Genomic DNA, 17,045 nt, shown 5'->3' with positions numbered 1-17,045 from the left:
TACCATTTTGAAAGAAACCAGATATGCCTGGAATCTGTTGAGCTCCTAGAAGTGGATCTAGTAGGAAGAGTTTTCCATTGTCTTGTTTATGACAACAGGAGAGAGGTAAAGCAATGGACGCTCCCTACAGTGTCAAATATCGACAGCAGTTCATGATGAGATGGGACACCAACCGTCGGAAAAGCCAACTGTGCTGACCAGAGAGTAATATTACTGGCCCGGGATGACTGCCGTTATTGATGACTATGCTGAAATTATGAGAGATATATTTTGGCCAAAGCAGGGAAGTGGCTTCACCCCATTATGGGATCTCTGGTTGCCATTAGGCGTGTGGAGTTCCTCAAGGTGGATTTTACAGTCCTTGGCCATACCAGTAATATTGGGACTGAGCACATTCTGATTCTCATGGATGTCTTCATCAAGTTCACACCGGCTATTGCGATCCATGACCAAAAGTCCTCAACTCTAGCCAGAGTGTTAGTCCACAGTTGATTAATCCATTCGGTGTCCCAGTTTGATCCAGAGTGACGAAGAACATAACTTTGAGCCCAAGATCCAACAAGGACTTTGCAAGGTCTGTGGCATTGACACAATCCATACTATCCTCTAGGTCTAGAGAGCAGTAGACAAAGTGAACGAATGAACCATACCCTGCCTGACTGATTGAGCACCTTGCCTCTTGAGAGAAAACAATTCATTTTCTGAGTACCTCCTAGAGCGAGTCTAAACTTATAATAGTACTTCACATTCTTCCATGGACTATTCTCCACACCAACACTTCTTTGGAAGAGACACAGTCCTTCCCATGGATCATCTCCTTGGGGCTCACCATACATTGAGATGGAGATGGCCAAGTTGATGAGTGGATACCTGAGCATCACTGAGATGTGATCCAAGAGGAATGAGAAAGAAGTTCTGCAAAGAAAAACACTACATGGTCACAAAGCTGACAAGTGGCTCTTCCAATTGATGACCGTGTTTTCTTCCGGAACAGGAATATCAGGATTCGGAACATGATCGAGGATATCTCTGATCCTGACAGTAAAGGGTTATCCAGTAGCTCGACACTTGTGGCCACACCTCTATTGTTGAACTGGTAGTGGGAAGGCAACCGCAGAAAATGGTTCACAGAGGGGAGTTGCTCAAGGCCAAAAGCTGGCGGTGATGTGGAGGCACGCAAGTTACTAAACGGCATCACTGAACCTGAAATGTTGGCGGGCAGTGACTCAAGCATAGGGGAATTAAATAGCAACAAAGACTCCTGGAGTGACCTCTGTATTGCAAACCCAGGGGGTGTATCCAGTGCAAGGAAGCCTGCTTGGCATGGAACGCGGAGACAACCTGCCATGAGGCAGCAACTGAAACGATAAGTACCATCAATCATATGATCCCTGGAGATAAGACGGACCTAGACCCCTGAGTCATTGATCAGTTACAAAACAGTATCCCATTGGAAGCACAAGTATGGAAGAGGATCTGAGAAGGTCAAGCAAATGCTCGATATCATCCAAACCTTTGCCATTTGCCCTGATCGGTGATGCACAAAGGAAATACTGCCACCAATGTGCTAGCCATCATGGCTCAATCAAACCCGCTGATCATACAATTGTTTAGTAAACAATGTGTGACATGTATAGTTGCTGGACTGACAACTCTCGAGCAGGGAAGTATGTAGCGGGGGAGATGAGAGGGACCTTCGTGTTCTGACTTCGGAACGGGTCTGGATTCCAGCCCTGCCCACTCCAGGGTATTCCCTTCGGGGCACCAAGTCCTCACCAGCAGATGTCACCAGCCTGGAAATATGTTATCCGGGACAAGAAGCAAGTACTTGGCTGTCTAGGGGGGAACCCTAGCCAGTGCAGGCTGAAGAAGGAGCAGAGCCAGGAGACTGGAGCCTCATGAAGAGAGAGGAAGAGCAGGAGCTGATACTCGAGACTGAAGAGTAGTAGTCATGAGGAACTAAGGCCAAAGTAGGGCAGACCAAAGCCATTAACAGTGGTTAGAGAACCAAGAGGTGAAATAAACAAACAGCTGCTGGAAACCTAGGCGACCACCTGGACAGCACCCCTGAGTTCAAGATGCCAATGAGAAGGGGAAGATCTCCTTCATGTCTGGGAGTCAAAGTAATCTGGATCATTGGGAATTAGCAGTCGAAGCTCGACCAACTGAACCCCGCTATCCGGCTGATTGGAGATCAGAAGTCAAAGTTCTTGACAGTATCCTGATGGACCTGGGACTTCAGTCATGAATGTTCATTGTAAATAGTTTGCTTCTCTGAGTTATGTTCTTCCATTATTTATAAAGATCTGATGCCGGTGGAATGATGAATCCTTGTTTTATAATCTTTTTGCAGTTTGTGTATCTCAATCACACATTACAATGAACTACTTACAGGTTAGAACGGGATTTTTCGTCTTGCTGCTGATAAACCCAAAAGCCTTCAGCTGCAGCTTGGCCCATCAAAATCATCATGTGAAACTTCTGCAATCGAAGTAGTGTGGGACCTCACCCTCAATCGAGCTGGCATCTGTTCTGATTCCTGTGCAGCTGCTTGATGTCAAAGTACAAACAGATTCCTCCTCAATCCTACTCTCTTAGAAACATGCAATCTCATATCTGAGCTGTACCTGTAATATGGAGCGACATTGTCTCTATCTTCTTCCTGTTATTCCACTGGCCGACCAGACTCCAGTTCTTGTGTAGCTACAATAAAGGTTGAGGTGAGGAGAAATTAAGAAGATTATGCTTATGTCCGTCCCCTGCTGCATTTCATTAAAAATAGATTGAGGGATAAGGGAGAAGTGAGATGAGAGGAGGACTAGTATGCTAACACCCTCAACATCAATTGTTTTCAGTGATATCCCATTCCATGGTCTCTAACACTGTCTCCTCCATTAGAATTATACCATTGAAATTGTCTCCCTCCATTTATTTCCTTCTGCTTCTTGTTATGCCCCAACACGAAAGAAGGAAGTGTCCTGAAATATGTTTGGATGATATGGCTGTCATGGATAAATAACTGTCAGTTTGCACAAGCTGGAAGTGTGAGACTTGTGATAGTGCTAAATGTGGGAGGGTGAGGGAAAGCATATAAATTATATGGTCGAGTCTTTCCTGATAGAGGTTTGTTTTGACTCACACGGGTCTTACAGGGTAGGGATGATTAACTACCCCGTGGATCTTGCAGAATACAAGCTCCCACGATAAGGGGCTGGGGGGACCTTTAATGATGTTCGCTTTGTATAAATAAAGTTGGTCAGTAAGGCACCAACTAGAGAAGATCCAGTAGGAAACTACTGGAGCTGTATATAATAGTTATTGTAAAATAAAGTAAGTTTTGGTATTTAACCAATCGGTTGTGGACTCTTTATGCCCCTTACAAAAATATTGTTCGTGGGCAATTGCTGGGGTGTGGTTAATTGAACAGTGAATTAGGATTGGTCACTGTCTCGGCTTCCAATGCAGCAAAGATGGAAGCCACTCACCTCAGACGGAGATCACGAGATCCATGCTTGCTGCAATGCAGCTCAGATTTCTGCCACTGTGATTGCAATGCTCAAAGGAGCACTCAGGCTTTTCTGACAGTCCAGCAATTTCTTCAAAACCAGCTTCCTAGGATCGTTGAGGTGTTGATCTATGGGGCCCTGGAGCATGAACCTGCTATTTTCTCCCAAGGTGACGGCATTCCTGTTCCCACCATTGACATTCCATCAATATCCATGCTTTTGCCGTTCAGACAGCCAGCTAAGATTGCTGCCGCCCTGCAATCCAAAACCAGATGCTGGGGGGGGGGGGGGGGGGGGGGGGAGAGGAAGGCCTTCAAGCTCCACACTGCCCAAGGGCATCTAGCAAGGCCATCTGTAACCAGCAGCCTTCTTCCAGTCATGTTGCACCTATTGAAGTAGCATAATAGGCCAAGCCACTAACGAGACAGGAAGTAAAGGGATACACGAGGATGATTGATCCTGTTTTTATTTATTATAGTGATGTGTTGATGCATAGTGTTCTCGAGTGAAGGTAACTTGCTGTTGGCCTTTGTTGAGTGCTGTACGTCAAGGGGTTTTTGCGGTGGGGAGTCTGATATGGATGCACTGTTCCAAAACGGCAAATCTATGTTGAGATGGGGAAGTTAATTTCAACTGAAATGAAGAGTCACACTGCGGGCTCTCTCTCCTTCCAGTTGCACATGTGGATGTGGTTGTCCTCCTCCACCGGTGACCTCCAGATCCTATGAGGTAGCAGATGGGCCCCCATAATTGCAAGAACACACCACCACATACATGAAGATTCTTTCATGCATAAACTGCAGAGATCTCCTTGGGCGATCAAATAAACAAAACTTTTGCTTCAAGAGACCAAAGGTTTGAACAAAGAACAAAGAAAATTACAGCACAGGAACAGGCCCTTCGGCCCTCCCAGCCTGCGCCGATCCAGATCCTTTATCTAAACCTGTTGTCTATTTTCCAAGGTACACCTCTCTCTGTTCCCCACCCGTTCATATATCTGTCCAGATGCATCTTAAATGATGCTATCATGCCCGCCTCTACCACCTCCACTGACAAAGCATTCCAGGCACCCACCACCCTCTGCGTAAAAAACTTTCCACGCACATCTCCCTTAAACTTTCCCCCTCTCACCTTGAAATCGTGACCCCTTGTAATTGACACCCCTGCTCTTGGAAAAAGCTTGTTGCTATCCACCCTGTCCATACCTCTCATAATTTTGTAGACCTCAATCAGGTCTTCCTTCAACCTCTGTCTTTCCAATGAAAACAATCCTAATCTACTCAACCTTTCTTCATAGCTAGCACCCTCCATACCATGCAACATCCTGGTGAACCTCCTCTGCACCCTCTCTAAAGCATCCACATTCTTCTGGTAATGTGGCGACCAGAACTGCACGCAGTATTCCAAATGTGGCCTAACCAAAGTCCGATACAACTGTAACATGACCTGCCGACTCTTATACTCAATACCCCGTCCGATGAAGGCAAGCATGCTGTATGCCTTCTTGATCACTCTATCGACCTGCGTTGCCACCTTCAGGGTGCAATGGACCTGAACTCCCAGATCTCTCTGTACATCAATTTTCCCCAGGACTCTTCCATTGACCGTATAGTTAGATCTTTCAAAATGCATCACCTCGCGTTTGCCTGGATTGAACTCCATCTGCCATTTCTCTGCCCAACTCTCCAATCTATCTATATTTTGCTGTATTCTCTGACAGTCTGCCTCGCTATCTGTAACTCCACCAATCTTAGTATCATCTGCAAACTTGTTCATCAGACCACTAATACCTTCGTCCAGATCATTTATGTGTATCACAAACAACAGTGGTCCGAGCACGGATCCCTGTGGAACACCACTAGTCACCTTTCTCCATTTTGAGACACTCCCTTCCACCACTACTCTCTGTCTCCCGTTGCCCAGCCAGTTCTTTATCCATCTAGCTAGTACACCCTGAACCTCATACGACTTCACTTTTTCCATCAACCTGCCATGGGAAACTTTATCAAATGCTTTACTGAAGTCCATGTATATGACATCTACAGCCCATCCCTCATCAATTAACTTTGTCACTTCCTCAAATAATTCTATTACGTTTGTAAGACATGACCTTCCCTGCACAAAACCATGCTGCCTGTCACTGATAAGTTTATTTTCTTCCAAATGTGAATAGATCTTATCCCTCAGTATCTTCTCCAACAGTCAAGCTCACAGGTCTATAATTCCCTGGATTATCCCTGCTACCCTTCTTAAACAAAGGGACAACAGTATTGAGTAGGTGGTCAGGCAGGTAGTGCTGAGGAAGTGGGGAGGCTGCAGAAGGATCTAGACAGTTTGGGAGAGTGGTGTAGGAAATGGCTGATGCAATTCAACGTGAGAAAATGTGAGGTCTTGCACTTTGGAAAAAAGAATCCAAGCATAGACTACTTTCTAAACGGTGAGAAAATTCATAATGCCAAAGTACAAAGGGATCTGGGAGTGCTAGTCGAGGATTCCCTAAAGGTAAACATGCAGGTTGAATCTGTGATTAAGAAAGCGAATGCAATGTTGTCATTTATCTCAAGAGGGTTGGAATATAAAAGCAGCGATGTGCTACTGAGCCTTTATAAGGCTCTGGTTAGGCCCCATTTGGAGTACTGTGTCCAGTTTTGGGCCCCACATCTCAGGAAGGACATACTGGCACTGGAGCGTGTCCAGCGGAGATTCACACGGATGATCCCTGGAATGGCGGGTCTAACATATGATGAACGGCTGAGGATCCTGGGATTGTATTCATTGGAGTTTAGAAGGTTAAGGGGAGATCTAATAGAAACTTACAAGATAATACATGGCTTAGAAAGGGTGGACGCAAATAAACTGTTTCCGTTAGGCGAGGAGACGAGGACCCGTGGGCACAGCCTTAGAATTAGAGGGGGTAAATTCAGAACAGAAATGTGGAGACATTTCTTCAGCCAGAGAGTGGTGGGCCTGTGGAATTCATTGCCGCGGAGTGCAGTGGAGGCCGGGACGCTAAATGGCTTCAAGGCAGAGATAGATAAATTCTTGATGTCGCGAGGAATTAAGGGCTACGGGGAGAATGCTGGTAGGTGGAGTTGAAATGCCCATCAGCCATGATTGAATGGCGGAGTGGACTTGATGGGCCAAATGGCCTTACTTCCACTCCTATGTCTTATGGTCTTATGGTCTTATTAGCAGTTTTCCAGTCCTCCGGGACCTCACCCGTGCTCAAGGATGCTGCAAAGATATCTGTTAAGGCCCCAGCTATTTCGTCCCTCACTTCCCTCAGTAACTTGGGATAGATCCCATCCGGTCCTGGGGACTTGTCCACCTTAATGCCTTTTAGAATATCCAATACCTCCCCCTTCCTTATGCCAACATGACCTAGAGTATTTAAACATCCATCTCTAGCCTCAACATCCATCATGTCCCTCTCCTTGGTGAATACCGATGCAAAGTACTCATTAAGAAGCTCACTCATGTCTTCTGACTCCACGCATAAATTCCCTCTTTTGTCTTTGAGTGGGCCAATCCTTTCTCTAGTTACCCTCTTGCTCCTTATATACGAATAAAAGGCTTTGGGATTGGACTTCCGGTTGCGGCTATGCGGAGCTAAGCCGCACGTTCGGCAGCTCCCGCTTTAATAGGACTTGTGGGCTCTTTTAAGGGCCCAAACGGCACTGATTCGACGATTCCCGGTGGATAAAGGGGTCTGGAGCAAAAAAACCCCCCGGGATTTATGGTGCGGACTCGGAGTGGGGCGAGGAGAAAAACGGCAGCAGCTCCCCTGCAAAAGCGGGGGAAGGTGGACAAAATGGCAGCCGGTGGAGCCCCTGAGGAGTGGAGGCAGTGGGCGGAGGAGCAGCAGGCGGCCCTTCTGCGCTATTTTACGGAGCTGAAAGGGGAGTTGTTGGAATCCCTGAAGGTAACGACCAGTAAGCTGCTGGAGACCCAGACAACCCAGGGTGCAGCGATACTTGATTTGCAGCAGCAGGCCTCTGAGCGCGAGGATGAGGTTTCAGCCTCGTGGGGAAGGTGGAGATACACAAGGTGCTTCATAAAAAGTGGCAAGATCGGTTCGAGGAGATGGAGTTTCGGCCACGGAGGAAGAACCTGCGGATCCTGGGCCTCGAGGAGGGTCTGGAGGGGTCGGACCTGCCTGCCTATGTGGCCGTGATGCTGAACTCGCTGGTGGGGGCAGGATCCTTCCATCTGCCCCTGGAGCTGGAGGGGGCCCACAGAGCACTGGCCAGGCGGCCTAAGGCGAATGAACCCCCGCAGGCGGTGCTGGTGCGGTTCCATCGGTTCTGTGACCGGGAGTGTGTTCTGCGATGGGCCATGAAGGTGAGGAGTAGTAAGTGGGAGAATTCGGTAGTGCGTATCTACCAGGACTGGAGTGCGGAGGTGGCCAAGCGGCGAACCGAGTTTAACCGGACGAAGGCGGTGCTCTACGGAAAGCAGGTGAAGTTCAGCATGTTGCCGCCTGCGCGCCTGTGGGTCACCTACAAGGACCGGCATTACTACTTTGAGTCCCCGGAGGAAGCATGGGCCTTTGTGCAGGCTGAAAAATTGGACTCGAACTAGAGATTGGGGGCTGTGGGAGTTTTTCTATTTCTGTATCACTATTTATGCTGTTGCTGGTTATTCTGTTTGTTTCTGTTTTTTCTCTCGCTTTCGGATGATGTTGGTTATGGTTTTGTGTTTTAAGTGGGGTATTGAGGTTTGTGGTTGATCTGTTTTTGTTTGTACGGAGATGGTGGATGGGTTGGGACTGCTGTTTGGGAGCTGTGTTGGGGGGGGGTGGGGTGGGGCAGTGTGAAAGCGCGGGCTTTTCTCTGGTTTCCCGCGCTGCGGGACGAGGGGGGTGGAGCTGGTGGTGAGGGGCGTGGTTATCAGATCCGTTTTCCCGCACTGAAGCGGTGCCAAGGAGCTGATGCAGGGGAGGAGGGGGGACCTCATACCAGGAGGGGTCGGAGTTAGGGCGGGAGCTGCCGGGGTCAGCAGAAGTCAGCTGGCTCACGGGAGTACTGTGGAGGGAGCGTCGCGGCTAGGAGGGGTCCTAGCCTGGGGGGGGGATACTGGGTTGCTGCTGGATTGGCCAGGGAGGAGTTGGTGCGGGTCGGGCGGGTCGGGGTGAGGTTCTATCGCCGTGGGAAACGGGCCGAATAGGTGCTGGCCGGGGCGAGCAGTCGATGGGCTATGGCTAGTCGAGGGGGGCGGGGTGCCCCCTGATCCGGCTGATTACGTGGAACGTGAGGGGGTTGAATGGGCCAGTTAAGCGGGCCCGGGTGTTTTCGCATCTGAAGGGGCTGAAGGCGAACGTGGCCATGCTCCAGGAGACCCACCTGAAGGTGGCGGACCAGGTCTGTCTGAGGAAGGGGTGGGTGGGGCAGGTTTTCCATTCAGGGCTTGACTCGATCCAGGTGGCGATCCTGGTGGGGAAGAGGGTGGCGTTTGAGGAATCTGAGGTTGTGACTGATAGTGGCGGCAGATATGTGATGGTGAGCGGTAAGCTGCAGGGGGAGAGGGTGGTGTTGGTAAATGTGTACGCCCCAAATTGGGATGATGCTGGTTTGATGAGGCGTATGTTGGGCCGCATTCCTGGCCTGGAGGTGGGGGGCTTGATCATGGCGGGGGGACTTCAATACGGTGCTGGATCCCCTACTGGATCGTTCTAGTTCAAGGACAGGCAGGAGGCCGGCAGCGGCCAAGGTGTTGAGGGGGTTTATGGACCAGATGGGAGGAGTGGATCCCTGGAAGTTCGGGAGGCCGAGGGCTCGGGAGTACACTTTTTTCTCCCATGTGCACAGGGTTTATTCCCGCATTGATTTCTTTGTTCTGAGTAGGGGACTGGTCCCAAGGGTGGAGGAGGCCGAGTATCCGGCTATTGCGATTTCGGACCATGCTCCGCAATGGATGGATCTGGAGATGGGGGAGGTGCGGGATCAGTGCCCGCTTTGGCGTCTGGACATAGGGTTGTTGGCTGATGAGGAGGTGTGTAGGAGGGTTCGGGGATGTATCGAGAGATACCTCGAGGTCAATGATACTGGGGAGGTCCGGGTGGGGATGGTGTGGGAGGCTCTGAAGGCAGTGATTAGGGGGGAGCTGATCTCCATCCGAGCCCATAGGGAGAGGAGGGAGAGACTGGTGGGGGAGGTGTTGAGTGTAGATAGGAGGTACGCGGAGGCCCCGGAGGAGGGATTGCTGGGGGAGCGGCATAGCTTGCAGGCCAAGTTTGATTTATTGACCACCAGAAAGGCGGAGACACAGTGGAGGAAGGCGCAGGGAGCGGTCTATGAGTATGGAGAGAAGACGAGCAGGATGCTGGCGCATCAGCTTCGTAAGCGGGACGTGGCTAGGGACATTGGTGGAGTGAAGGATAGGGGTGGGAATGTGGTGCGGCAGGGGACAGAGGTCAATGAGGTCTTTCGGGACTTTTACAGGGAACTGTACCGGTCGGAGCCGCCGGCGGTGGGAGGGGGAATGGAGAGCTTTTTGGACAAGCTGCGATTTCCAAGAGTGCAGGAGGAGCAGGTGGAGGGACTGGGGGCGCCGATCGAGTTGGAGGAGCTGGTCAGTGGGATTGGCCACATGCAGTCGGGGAAGGCGCCGGGACCGGATGGGTTCCCGGTTGAATTCTATAAGAAATACGCGGACCTGCTGGGCCCCCTGTTGGTTAGGACCTTCAACGAGGCATGGGAGGGGGGTGTTTTGCCCCCGACGATGTCTCGGGCGCTGATTTCCCTGATCCTGAAGCGTGATAAGGACCCCTTGCAGTGCGGATCATACAGGCCAATTTTACTGCTGAATGTGGACGCCAAGTTGCTGGCGAAGATCTTGGCCACTAGAATAGAGGACTGGGTGTCGGGGGTGGTACATGAAGATCAGACGGGTTTTGTGAAGGGGAAGCAGCTGAACACTAACGTGCGAAGGCTGCTAAATGTGATAATGATGCCGGCAGCAGAAGGAGAGGCGGAGATTGTGGTGGCATTGGATGCGGAGAAGGCCTTTGACAGGGTTGAGTGGGGGTACTTGTGGGAGGTGTTGGAGAGGTTCGGATTTGGGGTGGGGTTTATTAAATGGGTGAGGTTGCTGTACGAGGCCCCGCTGGCGAGTGTAGCGACAAATGGGAGAAGGTCCGAGTACTTCAGGCTCCACCGTGGGACGAGGCAGGGGTGCCCCCTGTCCCCCTTGCTTTTTGCGTTGGCAATTGAGCCTCTTGCCATGGCTCTCAGGGAGTCGGGGAGGTGGAGGGGTTTGGTGCGAGGTGGGGAGGAGCACCGAGTGTCGCTGTATGCGGACGACTTGCTGCTGTATGTAGCAGACCCGGTGGGGGGAATGCCAGAGGTGATGGAGATTCTTGCTGAGTTCGGGAGTTTCTCGGGCTATAAATTGAACCTGGGCAAGAGTGAGCTGTTTATTGTACACCCGGGAGATCAGGAGGAGGGGATTGGTAGGCTCCCGCTAAAGAGGGCAGTGAGGAGTTTTAGGTACCTGGGGGTTCAGGTGGCTAGGAGCTGGGGGACTCTGCACAAGCTCAATTTTACTAGGTTGGTGGAGCAGATGGAGGAGGAATTTAATTTAAACAGTGGGACATGCTGCCATTGTCGTGGCGGGTAGAGTACAGTCCGTTAAAAAGACGGTGCTCCCGAGGTTTTTGTTTTTGTTTCAGTGCCTCTCCATTTTTATTCCAAGGGCCTTTTTTAGGAGGGTGACCAGCAGCATTCTGGGATTTGTTTGGGCGCACGGGACTCCGAGGGTAAGGAGGGTCTTTTTGGAGCGGGGCAGGGATAGAGGGGAGCTGGCGCTGCCCAACCTCTCTGGCTACTATTGGGCGGCTAACGTCTCGATGGTACGTAAGTGGGTAATGGATGGGGAGGGGACAGCATGGAAACGGATGGAGATGGCGTTCTGTGGAGGCACGAGCCTGAAGGCACTGGTAACGGCGCCGCTGCCGCTCCCTCCAACGAGGTACACTACGAGCCCAGTGGTGGCGGCTACCCTCAAAATTTGGGGGCAGTGGAGGCGACACTGGAGGGGGGAAGTGTGGGGCTCGGTGGAGGCCCCACTGCGGGGGAACCACCGGTTTGTCCCAGGGAACATGGATGGTGGGTTCTTGGGGTGGCACAGGGCAGGCATTAGGAAGTTGGGAGACCTGTTCATTGACGGGAGGTTTGCGAGCCTTGGTGAATTGGAGGAGAAGTTTGAGCTCCCCCTGGGGAATATGTTCAGGTACCTTCAGGTCAAGGCGTTTGCTAGGCGGCAGGTGGAGGGGTTCCCTTCGCTGTCCCCGCAGGGGGTAAGGGATAGGGTACTTTCGGGGGTGTGGGTCGGGGATGGGAAGGTGTCTGACATCTACCAGGTGATGCAGGAGGTGGAGGAGGCGTCGGTAGAGGAGCTGAAGGCTAAGTGGGAGGTAGAGCTGGGGGAGCAGATTGAGGACGGGACATGGGCGGACGCCCTGGAGAGGGTGAACTCCTCCTCTTCATGTGCGAGGCTTGGCCTCATCCAGTTTAAGGTGCTGCACCGGGCCCACATGTCCGGGTCTAGGATGAGTAGGTTCTTTGGGGGCGAAGACAGGTGTGTCAGGTGTTCGGGGAGCCCAGCGAACCATGCCCATATGTTCTGGGCATGCCCGGCACTGGAGGAGTTCTGGAAGGGGGTGGCGAGGACGGTGTCGAGGGTGGTAGGATCCAGGGTCAAGCCAGGCTGGGGACTCGCGATATTTGGGGTTGGGGTGGAGCCAGGAGTGCAGGAGGCGAAAGAGGCCGCTGTTTTGGCCTTTGCGTCCCTAGTAGCCTGGCGGAGGATCTTGCTGCAGTGGAAAGATGCAAAACCTCTGAGCGTGGAGACCTGGATTAATGACATGGCGGGATTCATTAAGCTGGAGAGGGTCAAATTCGCCCTGAGGTGGTCGGTACAAGGGCTCTTTAGGAGGTGGCAGCCTTTCCTCGACTTTCTGGCTCAATGATAAGGAACTAGGTCAGCAGCAGCAACAACCCGGGAGGGGGGGAAAGGGTGGGGGGGGGGGGGGGGGGGGGTTTAGGGGGATAGTGTTTAAGTTAATTTGTTTATTGTTAATTTATTTTGTTGTTTATTGGGCTTGGGGGGATTTGTTATATGCGTTGTTACAGGTGCCGGGGGGTGTTTATTATTGTTATTGCTATTATTGTTCTGTTGATATCTATTTTTCAAAAATTCCAATAAACATTATTTACCAAAAAAAAGACTTTGGGATTTTCCTTTACCGTGTTAGCCAAAGATATTTCATGACCCCCTTTTAACCCTCTTTATTGCGCGTTTGAGCTTTGTCCTACTTTCCCGATATTCCTCCAAAGCTTCATCAGTTTTGAGTCGCCTCGATCTTATGTATGCTTCCTTTTTCATCTTAGCTAGTCTCACAATTCCACCCATCATCCATGGTTCCCTAATCTTTCCATTTCTATCTCTCATTTTCACAGGAACATGTCTGTCCTGCACTCTAATCAACCTTTCCTTAAAAGACTCCCACATTTCAAATGTGGATTTACCCTTAAACAACTGCTCCCAATCCACATTCCCGAGCTCCTGCCGAATCTTGTTATAGTTGGCCTTTCCCCAATTTAGCACTCTTCCCACTCTCGTCTTTGTCCATGAGTATTCTAAAACTTATGGAATTGTGATCGCTGTTCCCAAAGTAATCGCCGACTGAAATGTCAACCACCTGGCCTGGATCATTCCCCAATACCAGGTCCAGTATGGCCCCTTCCCGAGTTGGACTATTTACATACTGAGTTGGACTATTTACGCACTTTGTTTGTTTGCTCAATAGCTTTTTGTTAGCTCCATGAAGATAGTCGGTATTGCATACAGATACAGGGTAAGGACATTGTGGGTGCTGCCATGATAGCAGGTATTCACCCGGATGAACCTCTTGCTGTGGTAGCACCGACTGCACATTTAAAGACTAGTAGCCCTTGTAGTCGAAACATTAGTTCCTGTTGACAAGGCCCCACAGAGCTGTTGATGCCACCCAGCATCATCAGGAAGCTTGTTATCCTGGTTAATCTTCCTGCCCTATCATCCTGGTGGTTCCTCTTCAGGAAGAAGAGGAGTTACGAGATGTAGCCTCCTGAAGCAGCTCCTGGCACATCACTAAGTAGAAGTGATGCTCTGGATGACACTTTGTGGGTAGGGCCTTCTAAGGAGAGTATTTCTCCTCCCAGAGCTCCCTCTTCTGCATGCCCTGCTCATGTTGCAGAGTAAGTGACACCGCAACTTTTGCCCCCATAGCTATGCAGGGCAATATGATTTTCTTCCTTCATGTGGTCAGCAAGATCCTCTAAATTACTCCAGCAACTCAGTATAGTGTTTCCACAAAGCTTCAGCACAAATACAAACAACTTTACAGCGATTGTTGAGTGGCACTTTAAGTAGTCCTAAAACAGGGTCTATCTTGCTTGCTAATGCTCTTTGCTTCAGGAGTTGGTAAGAAAGTTTCTGCTTTCATATGCATGGACCAGTTTTGGTGTCCTGGCCTTGCAACACCATATTCACATCAGTGACATCATTACGTCGCATTTTCAATGTCTTCAGGCACAAACAGGGGACCCACCAGTGTTCACCACTCCAGTCCATTAATGCCATGTGGGCCATGCAGAAAGCATCCAGCGACACTTTGAGGACTTAAGCTTTTTTAACACCAGAGTGCTTCACCACTGAATTTAATCACCAAGACCTGATAATGTAAGGCTTACCATAGTAAATTTGGGTTGTCAGTTCCTCAAAGGAGTTAAGTCAAGATGCATCCTCCTCATTCAAAATCATTAAAACAGTTATTTAACAGGTTATACAGATAATCCTCAAGTTTATACATGAAAACCAATTCCAGTATTTTACATGGAATTGATTTGATTTGATTTATTATTGTCACATGTATTAGTAAACAGTGAAAAGTATTGTTTCTTGCATGCTGTAAAAACAATGCATACCGTACATAGGGAAGGAAGGAGAGACTGCAGAATATAATGTTACAGTTCTTGCAAGGTGTAGAGAAAAGATCAACTTAATATATGAAAAAGATGGCTAAATCTGTAAGTAATTGAATTAGAACATTGTTAGAGAGTTTAAAAGAGTTGGAATGAAGTTTTAGAAGCATAGAACAAAAGTAAAAGATAGAATTAGAGGGTATGCTGGGCACAGCTTGCAAGAAGTCGCCTCTATCCGGCGCCATCTTGGAAACTTGAAATTTGAAGAAAGACTGAAGGATGTTGCCCATTCCTGTTTTGTCACCTAAATGATAGAATATCATAGAACCCTGAGAGTGTAGAAGGCGGCTAATTGACCCTCTGAAAGAGCACCTACCCAGACCCAATCCCCCGCCCTAGCCCCGTAACCACACCTAACCATTGGACACTTAGAGGCAATTTAACATGGTCAATCCACTTAACCCGCAAATCTTTGGACTGTGGGAGGAAACCGAGTACCCGGAGGAAACCCATGCAGATATATGTATAATAATGCAGAGGAGAATGTGCAAACTCCACACAGTTACCTGATGTCGGAATCAAACCCGGGTTCCTGGTGCTGTGAGAGAGCGGTGCTAACCACTGTGCCACCTGTTTTGTGTATGGGTACCGCATTAACTTGCTTCCTATCTACTGGTACTTTCCCATCGAGTCCCTTAAGATAATTGTGAATGATTCATAGATCTCTTCACTAGTATCTTTTACACCTAGAATCAGCCGCACCCTTAACCAATCTGTACCTGCCAATGTGAAAAGGTTTCTGTCCACAAAAGAAAGAGGACAAATCCAATCCTATCAATTACTAGCCCAAGAGTCTACTCTTCATTATTGGCAAGGTGATGGAAGATGTCGTCAACAATGCTATTAAATGGCATTTAATCAGCAATACTTGCTTACGGATATTCCGTTTGAGTTCTCCGAAACTGATTCCAGACTTAATTATACTCTGAGTTCAAACATGGATAAAAAAGCTGAATTCCAGAGGTTAGATGATAGTGGCCTCCCTTGACATCAGCAAATATGTGGGAACACAATCACCTGGAAGTTCTCCTCCAAGCCACACACTATCCTGACATGGAACTATATAATCGTTTGCTGGGTCAAAATCCTGGAACTCCCTAACAGCACTATGGGTGTGCCTATACAACATGGACTGGAGCATTTCAAGAAACCACCTCACCACCAATTAGGATGGGCAATAAATGCTGGCCTAGCTAGCAAAGCCTGCATCCCATAAATTATTTTTTTTAAGGCGCTGGGCAGGATAGACGCGGAAAGGATGTTTCCCTGGCATCTAGAACCAAGGGACACAGTCTCAGAATTTGTGGCAAGCCATTTGGGACTGTGAATTCGAAGAATTCAGAGGGCATTGAATCTTTGGTATTCTCAGAGGGCTGTGTAAACACAGTCATTGAGTATTTTCAGGGCAGAAATCGATAGATTTGAAGATACAATGATATTAATTGATATTGAGATATACTTGGGACCTGTCTCCTCGCCCTGCCCCTGAGAATGGATGGCAATGGCGAACCACCACTGACAAAAAACTGCAAGGAAATAATTCAAAATGAAGCAGGAGTAGCAGACAATGAATCAAAAGCCTGTCTTTGGGCAGAGCATCGATACCATACTATGGACCATGATTATACATATATCTGCTTGAAAGTGAGTTTTATTGTCTCAATTGATTGAAAACAAATATGAATCAGCCACTTTATAGATTACAAACATTTGAGTGCATAAAGATTTTATTAACCAGTGTAATTCCTGTGTTTAGTTACCTCACTGGAAAGCAATGGTTTCTGAAGACACAGAACTAAAAGATTCCACAGATGACGAAGAAGATTGCATCTTAATAGATGGAATAGAATTTAAGACTGGGAAGTACCTTGAAGAAATCACAGATCAGTTGAAAGAGATTGATGTTATTATGGCTGAACTAGAAGGATGCCTTTAACATCATTTCTAATATTTGCTTATTTTAAATTAAATTGCAAGATGTTCATTATATTTAAATTGATGTCTTCATTTTCCATATTGGGTGTGTTGGGGCACACAGGTCAGCTGTGGGTTTCTTTGATACAGTTTAAAAAAACATTAAAATGTTTATTAATTAAGTTTTTGCTTCTTGAAATAAATGTTGCCTTTACGCCTTCTCTTTGTTTCTGTCCTGAGGCCAACTTCTTTATACAGTACACTGACGGGCCCTGAAACAATCGCACCATGGAGCACCATACTAAATAATTTTGGCAAACAGAAGTGACAAAGCTTTGCATTGCAACCTTTTGTTAAAAAAATTATTTTGGTGATGTTTGCACTTTTGTTTTCATTTTTGTTAGTTCTGTACATGTGGCTTCTTTTAACGTCCCAGACCAGACCCCAGCATATGTTGGGAAACCAGACAAGGACCCCAAACACTTTTTGAAATTTGTAAAACTGTGAAGAAGGGGCAGTTCACTCCAAGAGTGATTCAACTGCCAAATAGGGATATGATATATTAAAACAAACTTTAGGAGGGATTCTCCGCTTTGCCGGC

The 17,045-nt window shown here is 48.5% G+C and overlaps 1 protein-coding gene across 2 annotated transcripts in view; it reads left to right on the top strand.

Moving 5' to 3' along the window:
• Positions 1–16,466, top strand: part of LOC119965619 (zinc finger CW-type PWWP domain protein 2-like) — a 205,696-nt gene extending 189,230 nt beyond the window's left edge. For both annotated transcript variants that reach the window (XM_038796405.1, XM_038796404.1), the window contains exon 9: positions 16,287–16,466. In XM_038796405.1, coding sequence (XP_038652333.1) covers positions 16,287–16,466 — 180 coding nt within the window. The remainder of the gene's footprint in view (positions 1–16,286) is intronic.
• Positions 16,467–17,045: the final 579 nt, after the last annotated feature.

Source organism: Scyliorhinus canicula, chromosome 5, assembly GCF_902713615.1.
Source record: "Scyliorhinus canicula chromosome 5, sScyCan1.1, whole genome shotgun sequence".
NCBI classification, from domain to species: domain Eukaryota; kingdom Metazoa; phylum Chordata; class Chondrichthyes; order Carcharhiniformes; family Scyliorhinidae; genus Scyliorhinus; species Scyliorhinus canicula.
This window is presented reverse-complemented; position numbering and strand designations above follow the sequence as displayed.